The 10,781-nt window shown below is 41.1% G+C and overlaps 1 protein-coding gene across 1 annotated transcript; it reads right to left on the bottom strand.

The window, feature by feature from the left end:
• Positions 1 to 273: 273 nt before the first annotated feature.
• Positions 274 to 8,069, bottom strand: LOC133367712 (olfactory receptor 14A16-like). The gene is made up of 2 exons (XM_061591811.1): positions 7,994 to 8,069; positions 274 to 1,231 (listed from the first exon to the last, which is right to left on the bottom strand). Exon 2 carries the CDS (start codon positions 1,204 to 1,206, stop codon positions 274 to 276), a length of 933 nt encoding a protein of 310 aa, XP_061447795.1. The 5' UTR covers positions 1,207 to 1,231; positions 7,994 to 8,069.
• Between the last annotated feature and the right edge of the window lie 2,712 nt (positions 8,070 to 10,781).

The raw sequence follows: 10,781 nt of genomic DNA, 5'->3' as shown, positions 1-10,781 counted from the left end.
ACATTGCCTCAGCAAGGGCTGTTGAAATGAAAGCAGATCCTCAGTCTGATGACATGCCAACCCCATTTACTTGCTGTAATCTAATCAAGTTGTGGCCTATTTTCACGCATGATTTTTTCTTGGCTGTTTTATTCCCATGGCTGATGGGAAGCAGCATCCTGAGTCTGCCTCACAATCAGGAATCTCCTTTATGTTCTCTACCAATGGTTATAATGCAAGGATAACAATTGCAGGGCCAACCATTCACACACAGAACAGCATATGATCCCATTTTTATAGTCCTCTACACAGAGTTTTAGAAGAATGATCTAAGAGCTTCAATAAAGCAATCTTAATGTCTTTGTTTCTCATGCTGTAGATGAATGGATTCAACATGGGAGGAATTACAGTATATATCACAGCAAGTGCTATGTCCAGAGCAGAAGAAGCATTAGTGGGAGGCCTTGCATTGGCAATAACTGCACTGAAAATAAGTATAGAGACAACAGTGAGGTGGGGAAGGCAAGTGGAGAGGGCTTTTTTCTGACCATGCACTGAAGGAATTCTGAGCACTGTAGAAAAGATCTGCATGTATGTTACAATGATGAAAATGAAGCACCCCAATACTATAATACAGGATAGCAAAAGAAGGCCAACTTCAACTAAATAAATTTCAGAGCAGGAGAGCTTCAGTAACTTTGGGATTTCACAAAAGAACTGATCGACAGCATTAGAACAGAAAGTGTTTGCAAAGGTGCCAGAAGTATGTACTATGGCATAAAGAAGACTCAAAATCCATCCAATGGTGGCCATTTGAATACAGGCTCCTCTGTGCATAATTGTCTCATATTGTAATGGGTTGCAGATGGCAACATAGCGATCATGTGCCATTACAGTTAGAAGTGAAAGATCTGATGCTGCAAAGAAGAAATAAAAGAAAACTTGAGCCACACACCCAGAATAAGAAATGAACCTGCTGTTCATGAGGATATTGACCATGGATTTGGGTATGAGGACAGAAACAGAACCAATGTCCGCCATAGCCAAGTTTGTTAGGAAAAAGTACATTGGTGTATGAAGGTGATGGTCAAGGGCTACTGCAACAATGATGAGAAGATTCCCCATGATGGTTGCCAAGTACATTGCTAGAAACAGAAAGAAGTGTAGTTCACGTTGTTCTGAGAATTCCCACAGCAGAAATGTGGATATGGAAGTAAAATTGCTCATTTTGTCTTCAGTACTTGCATACTTTCTGTAGGAGGAAGAAATTGAGAACTGTTAATCTGTCAATACTGATGAATGGGTTAATTTAAACATGTTTCCAATTTCACTATGAAATCCACGAGTAGTGGACAAACAAATTGTGATTAGTGGTGACTTCAAAATCTGTTGATGAAGTCAATGTGCTCTGCTTGTTATCACAAGTGCTAATTTCAATCAAAAGACACGTTGTTGCAAAGCCGTTTTATTACATTTACTTGGGGGAAAACCCACTTTTTCCATTATTTCATGGAATAATATTTTAGTAGAAAGCAACAGAAAGATGATTGAACACACATAAAAGAGGGAAACCACCTCTGAATACCACTTACCATCAAAACCTATGAACAGAGTATCCAAAATGCAACACAAGATAGTGCTGGAAGATGAGACCCCCAGGTCAGAAAGCACTCACCGAGCTACTGGGGAAGAACAAAGGACAAGTACGAGTAGCGTTGTGACTAATGACGCAGCTGGGTCTAAGCCGAAGGGAAGCCCAGAGGCTGATGCACACAAATGTGAAAGGAGAGTCCGGAGTTTTATGACACACACAATAGGAACATGGAATGTAAGAAGCATGAACCAGGGAAAGTTATTAATTGTCAAGCAAGAAATGAAATTATCAACATTACAATACTTGGCGTGAGTGAATTAAAATGGATGAGAATGGGACAATTTCAATTAGGCAACTACAAAATACTTTATGCAGGAAATGAGAAATCAAGAAGAAAGGGGGTTGCTTTCATAGTGAGAAGTGATGTAGCAAAAGCAATTATGAGCTACAATGCAAGGTCTGAGTGGGTGATATCAATGAAATGGGAAACCTATCAATATAGCCATCATCCAAGTGTACGCTCCAACATCAAAGGCAGAAGAAGAATTGGAGAGATTTTATGCAGAAGTAAAGGAGGAAATTGATCACACATCAAAACAATATGTGCTGATAATCATGGAGGACTGGAATGCAAAAGTAGGGAACAGAGAAGAACTAGGAATTGTGGGGAAATGGGCCTAGCAGACAGAAATGAAGCAGGAGAAAGGCTTATTGAATTCTGTGAAGCCAATAATTTGTTTCTTGCGAACACATTTTTTGAGCAACTGAAAAGACTGTACACACGGACATCACCAAATGGTTAATATAGGAATGAAATTGATTATATAATTGGTAACAGAAGATGGAGAAGTTCCATACTTTCTGCAAAAACAAGACCAGGAGCAGACTGCTGTACAGATCATGAACTGGTCGTATCAAAAATCAGAGTAAAGCTAAAGAACAACAACAAAGCAATCATAATGCCAAAATACAATTTAAATAACATCCCAGAAGCATATAAAGATCAAATAAGGAACAGATTTGTGGCTTTAAGCTTAGTTGACAGAGAACCAGAAGAAGGTGAAGAAGGTGTGAATATTGGAGGGACGGATATCAATAATTTAAGATATGCAGATGATATCATACTAGTAGCAGAAACCAGTAATGATGTGAAAAGAATGCTGATGAAAGTTAAAGAGGAAAGCACAAAAGCAGGACTACAGCTGAACATCAAGAAGACTAAAGTTATGACAACAGAAGATTTATGTAACTTTAAAGTTGACAATGAAGACATTGAACTTGTCATGGATTATCAATACCTCGGCACAGTCATTAACCAAAATGGAGACAATAGTCAAGAAATCAGAAGAAGGCTAGGACTGGGGAGGACAGCTATGAGAGAACTATAAAAGGTCCTCAAGGGCAAAGACGTATCACTGAACACTAAAGTCAGGATCATTCAGATCATGCTATTCCGGATCTCTATGTATGGGAGTGAAAGTTGGACAGTGAAAAAAGGGAATAAGAGAAAAATCAACTTGTTTGAAATGTGGTGTTGGAGGAGAGCTTTGCACATACCATGGACTACAAAAAGGACAAATAATTGGGTGTTAGAACAAATTAAACCAGAACTGTCACTAGAAGCTAAAATGATGAAACTGAGGTTATCATACTTTGGACAGATAATAAGACATGATTCACTACAAAAGAGAATAATGCTGGGAAAAACAGAAGGGAGTAGAAAAAGAGGAAGGCCAAACAAGAGATGGATTGATTCTATAAAGGAAGCCACAGACCTGACCTTACAAGGTCTGAACAGGGTGGTTCATGACAGATGCTCTTGGAGGTCACTGTTTCATAGGGTCACCACAAGTCGTAATCGACTTGAAGGCACAGCTGGCACGCACAGGGTGAAGAAATCTGTCAACAGCTGTTCTTCTCCAGCCTGTAGTTCACTTTTCTCCAAGGCCTTTTCTTCCTCCTGCATTACTTCTTTAACAGCAGGCACACGTGGAGTGGAGAAATCTATCAGCAGCATCTCTTCTCCAGCCTCTACTCCACTTTCTTCTGAGGCATCTTCCTCTTCACTTTCCAGCCTGTCCTCCTCTAATTCTTGGAGATTTACTTTCAACTTTCTAGCGTATTCCCCACTGGCAGGCTCATGGACAATATAGGCTTCTTTTCCTCCCACCGCTGACTGCAACTCATCAAAGTCAAAGCTCTTCAGCTGCCCATCCACTTCCTGGATGTCTTTAGCTATTCCAGTCTGGGTGCCCTGCAGCTGGGCTTCTGAATCACTCTCAACCCTTTTTAGTGGCTGATCAAGCAGGGTTCTCACCTCCTTACATGCAGCCTCCTTTTTCTCTTCAAAGGCACTTCCAAAAATCTCCGCCATTCGTTGCCAGTGCTCTCAGCGCTACTGTTCCCTTTGCTGCTGGTCCTCCTGGTGGTGTCGCTGTCTTTGCTGCTGGTCTTCCTGGCGCCACAGTTTCATCCACCCCAGGAGTGCAGCTATTCCTCCCCCCATTTTGACTCAGACACACTTGCTCCCAATTCTTCCTCAGCAGAGTGTATGTTGTCTTTATGAAATATGGTTTTTATTTGCACACATTCCAGCTTGAGCTTCAGATGGAGGGGTTCAAAGCATCAGCAGTCCAATAGATCTTGCTTTTCCATCAGGCTCATAGGAGGCACCAGAAAGCCATGGTGCAGGGAGCCAGTCTCTCTGCGGGCTGATTCACACGGAGGTTTAGTGTGTGTCTGGTGCTACTCAAAGCCCCTTTTAATCCTCATGGTTCACATGACGTTACTGGCAAACAGAAGGTATCATGCAGTTTCCCCCTTGTAAATCCTACTAACCCAATCCTTTTTAATCCAAAAAGGGAAGGAAAAAAATCTCCACTTCGTATCTCTAGTGCTTTCATACACTTTGCTCCAATTCTTTTGGGTGGGTGTGTCCAGAGCTTGGAAAAGTTACTTTTTTGAACTACAGCTCCCATCAGCCCCAGCCAGCATGGCCACTGGATTCGGCTGATGGGAGTTGTCACTCAAAAAAGTAAGCTTTGGGTGTGCCAATTGTCCCCCTCTCCATGCCCACTCCTTCCTCCTCCCTTTGTTCATGTCATTTCTCTGGGCTCAAGAGAAATGTCTGGCTGCTGGCTTCCATTCTGCAAGCCTGCTGCAAACGGTGCTTTATTCTCTCCCCCTCCCAACTTGTGCACAAAAGCATAACATTGTTCAAATACTTGTATTTCAGCTGGATTGTAGCAGTGAAAATACAAATAATCACACTTTGGGTTGTTGTTTTTGATGCAACTTACTCTGGAAGAAACTGAGCATGCTCGCATGCCAAGGTAACCAGAGGAAGTGGAATTTTGACCTTAACAGGGCATGGTCATTAGGACGCTGCGTGATTGATAATTTCCCTTCAGTGTGAATCAAAAACACCATGTTTGCAGATGGCTTTGAGCCCTTACTGTGGACTATGGAAACAGAAAACGGAGATAGCATCTTTGATACGATGTGATGCTCTCATGTGGATAAGCCCAGAGTCTCTAGTCCCCAGCCTTTCCTCAGACTAACCTAAAAACACAAGCCTCTCTTTGGCCCTAGGAGAAGGACGGGCTCTCCTGAAGAGTTTTTATAACGACAGGATCTCCCTGGCACATTCTCCAGTTCATGGGCACTTGATAGACCCATTAGCCAACTTGGCCACTCTATTAGACTAACAAAGGAGACTTATCTGACCAACAGAGCAGGTTTCTCAGCTGCAGAGCCCACCTCCAGGTGAAGGGTCCCAAATCAAAGGCTGGAAATGGGACTCATAGAAATCATCTACAGTAGGGCCCCTCTTTCCGGCGTTCCACTTTCCGGCGTTCCGCTGATGTGGCGGCTTTCAATCAGGGGAAATTCCCCGTTTTAAAGCCGATTTTGTCGTTTTGCATCATTTTCGCGCGACGCAACCCATTAAAGTCAAGGGTTCCGCTTTACAGAGATTTCCACTTTACGGCGGGGGCCTGGTCCCTAACCCACCGTATAAGCGGGGCCCTACTGTATCTCAACCTGAAACCCATAACAGTAAATAAAAGGGTAGGTAAATAAAAGTCTGCATGACTCTTTGGTCATGCAGATAGCATGCTTAACAGACTTGGCCAGAACCATTGCTTTTACAAAGAGACTGACCAGTTCTGCATATTCCTTTCACTAAAGACTCAACCTTACACTGACAGAATTACAGGCTTGGAGAGAACCCACAGACATCATCCAAACCAACCTCCCAGTCCTATAATACTATTGGATTCACTGGAGCTTAAATTTAGAGACTGCACCCTTAGGCTGCAATGCAATACATGTCTATTAGAAATAAACTTCATTGGGTTCAATGGGACTCACTCCCAGGTAAGTGTGCATTGGCTTGTTAGCCTCAAAATGTGTATTCAATGCTTGAACAGCATGTGTATTATCGTTATTTCTCCAAAGTTGTGTGTCAGGACAGAGGAGTCTGGCTATTACATTTTTAGTATAACAAATTACAACGCACACAATCCCATACCCAGCTTAAAAACTGTCTCCAAATAACAGCAAAAAAGTAGCTTCCATACAATGAAAAACAGAGCACACAATCCCCAGAACATTAATAAACTGTCTGATTTTTTTAAAGTCTGTTTAAAGCCTCCAGTAAAAACAAATGCAACTTCCAAAGCACACACAAAGGCTATTTCTAGCATTTAAACAGATGAATTAAAATATATAAAGAAATTTTATTCTTCTATTACCTGTGGGTTGAATCAGGATTACAGGTTTTCATCCAGTCACTGTAATTGTTTGCCTTTAGGTAATCAATACTTGTTCTTTTTGCACTTCATTTCCCCTATAACATCATTCCTCTATAACCAATATCCCCACAAAAACGTAGACAGTCTGCCAGTTGAGGATTATACTTTATGCATCTGATGAAGCACACTGTCCACCAAACCTTATGCAATGAATGTGTTGGATTTAAGTCTTTAGTAAAATATGTGATGTATTTGTACATGGTAACATCATTTCCTAAGGGAATATTGTAACCAGAACTGTATACACATTCCTTTATGTCACTATCACAAATTAGACATTTTGTTGCTCAGTTCCAGATGAAACTTAAAATTGAAATATTTTTATCTTTCTCTTCTTATATTTCAAATTACAAACAAACATATACAGAGTGACAGGGAACCTGTGGCCCCATATTGTGCTGGATTCCAATTGCCATAAGCCCCAGACACCATGTACAGTCTACAGGGTCCTTATTCCTGATGTTGATGGGTAATATGATCTTTTAAAAAATGAAAGATTTCTTACAAAATATAAGGACCTATTTTGGTAAATAATATAATGAATTCAAAGTTCTTTAAGGAATGGTAAAAAAGAGGTTGCACATTTTCCTATTAATAGAAGAGGAGCTATGGTCTAACTTCCATTCATTCTTCCATCAACACACACACACACACACACACACACATACACACACACACACAGAGAGAGAGAGAGAGAGAGAGAGAGAGAGAGAGAGAGAGAGGATTGAAATAACTGTAACATGCAAGGCATTACTGGGATCCAACGATGTATTGGGTCATAGTAAATATTCTCTCTCTCGCTCAGTCTCAGAATTTTCAAAAGATACAAAACTGTCTGCATGTTACATCATCAATAGTTGTTGAAATATCACATCACAGCACCAACAATAAAAGAAAACAGGCTATAAAAGAAAACAGGATTACAAAATCATGAGTGGGATAGCACAAAAAGAAAACTAAGGACCTAGACCCCCCAAAAAAAACTCAACCCTCCCTGAACTCCCCATACAATGATATTAACTGCAGAGTTACTACAACAAAGTATATTAATACAGGAAAGAAAAAGAAGTGCCCCATTCTTAAATATCAGCACTGGGAAGTCATCTGGCGACAAACATAAACCTGAGTCAGGAAAAAGGCATGAACACAAATGCAGAGCTTGGAAAATTACTTTTTTGAACTACAACTCCCATCAGCCCCAGCCAGCATGGCCACTGGATTGGGTTGATGGGAGTTGTAGTTCAAAAAAGTAACTTTTCCAAGCTCTGCAAATAGGTTAGCAATCACATCAGCCTGCACGGTATAGGTGTCCAGCATCATGCATTCCAAAAGTTAATGTAATTTGGTGGAGACTCCTGATCATTCTCCCTCTGGTTTACATAAAGTATAAAATGGTACCAGTTCCTGGCAAATGTGTCTTTCTTAGAAATTCCCTGCACCATCCTAAGCTTTGAAGTAAGCTTTTCCATGAATGCAAGGGATAGTATAATATTCATACATTACATTCATCTGGAATATTTTACTATTTACTATACCAAAAATGAAGAATATTTCTAGATTACAACCAAAACATCTTACCAAAGCCCCTTAAACCAGTTTGAAATACCTTTAATTGTTTCTTCAGGGTGCCATGTGCTGATGATGTGTGAGTCCCCTCAGCCAAGCACTTTCAATATTCCTGTGGCATTTGACACGGTATGTATAGCTTTTAAAAACAAACAGATCTTTAAATGACTGCATATGTTAGGACAATACCAATCATATTTTGCATCATCAAGTAGTGACATCATAAGGAGAGTAATTTAAGTCTCCTTTGGCTTTGGGGATATTTCTCCCAAGAGACTTGCATGGAGGATCAGAAAATACTGTTGAAACTCCTGAATTACTATTTCTGTGTTTCTGATTGATCCTAGCTCTAATAAGCATTGACTCCACCAGGAACAAAGGAAAACAGCATCTGGATCTGCTGAAGTAATGGCATCCAAGTCACTACAGAGTTGAGCAACTTTATCTTGAAAGTGCCTTGCACATCACTCTAATTTAGCAATGTGGAGTCAGATGCTGTGAAATATGATTTCTTTGCTGCCTTCACTGCTGCATGGTGGGCATGATTATGTTTGATTATAATCATGATTATAAATTTGGAGCAAGATTTCTACCAATTTTTGCTTCATCAGCAATAGCTCCTTGGAGTTCCAAGGAACAATGTGATTTCCTCATGCCAACGAGGACCTTCAGGTGTGATTGTATTAATGGTCCTACACATCTCATTGTTACACAGCAAAATAATCCTCAATGGCAAGCACTTACTTTATCCACTGGAAAATCCCCCTGACCAATCAGAAATCCATTAGAATCCATCAGCCCCCAAGGTGAGCCATCTTAATTGGTCCCCAGCCCTGCAAGCGGGAATAGTCACTGCAAAACCACACTACACTAGGAAGTGGTCCAACATGGAAAATGGGCCAGTCTCTGTTACATCTAATTCCAGACCACTACCCCTCACCACGTAGAGCAGAGACCAAATCAAAGAAGTGTCTTGCTCCATGTGTAACACCAATTACTATCTGAGAAACTTCCACAGTTGCCATGGAGGCTAAGAAATCCCAAGCATGAATATTAAATCACTGAAAACCACAGTCATAAGTTCCTGCAGCACCACACAGGAAATCACCTCAACCGGCCCAGACAGGGAAACTGCTGGGATGCAGGGTGGGTGGTACACAAACAACACATCTAACATATTTCTTTAGACCAGCACCAGACGGAGGCTCTCCAGTCCTGCTCCAAGGAGGAGGAGTTTCCTGGCAATGGAGAATGAACTGTGGTGGACCACATCTACTCCACCGCCTCTCACCTGCAGTCTGAGTTGGTGTTGCACCAAACACCTTGATTGATATTGAGGGAGCATCAAAATGGGTGTTTGCTACCCATCAACTGCTTGCACTCGGTACACTTAATCCAAAGGGCAGGTGGAAGATACCACCTCAAGTGTCAGTGGGCCGTAAATTGTCTGCAGACTGTAATTCTCAATATATGCCACAGGGATATTGACACCACTAAACAGAGTAAGGCTGCCACCAAGCCTAGGTTGTTTCATTTTTTTAGGCCAGTTGCCAGATGAAGGTTTGCTTTAAAATGGGTTAGGACAATTCCCCCCCCCTTTCCACTGTGGCTCATCAATATATTTATTTTAGTTTTTGCACCAGTATGCCTTGTGTATGCAGGCATATTTGACACCTGGAAACATGGCTTCCCGATCTGCAAACATTGCTACAGGATGTGTTGAATATTGTGGAAGAGGCAACATTGAGTCAGCACCTGCATGCACCTGCAGCAACCAATCAACCGAATCTATTTCTTTCCTCTGAGTTATGGCAGTTTTCTGACAGTGCTGGGCTGCAAAGTGGCCTGTCAGCAGTTAGGTGTAGAGGAAGTCTTGCCCCCCCCTTCTGCTTCTCCCAACCAGCAGAAGCCAATGAAGTTACTTTCAGAATGTAACCCAGGAAGGAAAGCCAAGTGTTCAAGAACTGAGATGCACAAAAAAAAGACAGATAAAAATGTATGTGATAAAAGTATGATTGCTGAATACAGAAGTGCTTACACCCCTAGGTTAAACGTTCTTGGGGCAACCATTAACATAGGGAAAAGTATGCAATGGGTATTGTATGTTTTTAGCCTTCTTTTTCTTTAAAAGGATTATTTGTTGACATGGTTACATTTGATTGTGCTATATTTATATCAGCTGCCAATGAAATAAAGAATTGTAAAGAGGGTGAAGATGAACAAATGACAATTATTTATGTATTACATTTATATACAACTTAATCCTTCATTTTTCTAAGCGGCGCACCTAAAAATGAGCTATACACAAAATAAAATAATAAAAACACCATAAAACCAAACACTATCTTAAAATGCCTTCTGGAACAAGAAAGTCTTAGTCATGTGCCAGAGCTTGGAAAAGTTACTTTTTTAAACTACAACTCCCATCAGCACCAGCCACCATGGCCACTGGTTTGGGCTGATGGGAGTTGTAGTTCAAAAAGGTAACTTTTCCAAGCTCTGCGATGTGCCTAACGTCCAGGGAGGGTGCCAGTCTAATTTTTATGGGGGGGGGAGTTCCACAGTCTTCAGCCTAGTACACTGAATGACATGGAGAATAATATGGAGGAATAAAGAGCAATCAGTGTGACAGATTTAGTAAAACAACATCTGAACTGTCTTACAGTTCCATACCATTGGTCCAATTAGCTCATTATTATCTCCACTGACTGGCAGTAACTCTCAATGGTTTCAGACATGGATTTTTCCTGCCCTACCAGGAGATGTCAGGAAAACCTAGCCTCATGCTGTAATTGTGGGGTATTGTTGTTGGGCAGGATGCATCACCA

This window comes from Rhineura floridana, chromosome 11, assembly GCF_030035675.1.
Source record: "Rhineura floridana isolate rRhiFlo1 chromosome 11, rRhiFlo1.hap2, whole genome shotgun sequence".
Taxonomy (NCBI): Eukaryota; Metazoa; Chordata; class Lepidosauria; order Squamata; family Rhineuridae; genus Rhineura; species Rhineura floridana.
This window is presented reverse-complemented; position numbering and strand designations above follow the sequence as displayed.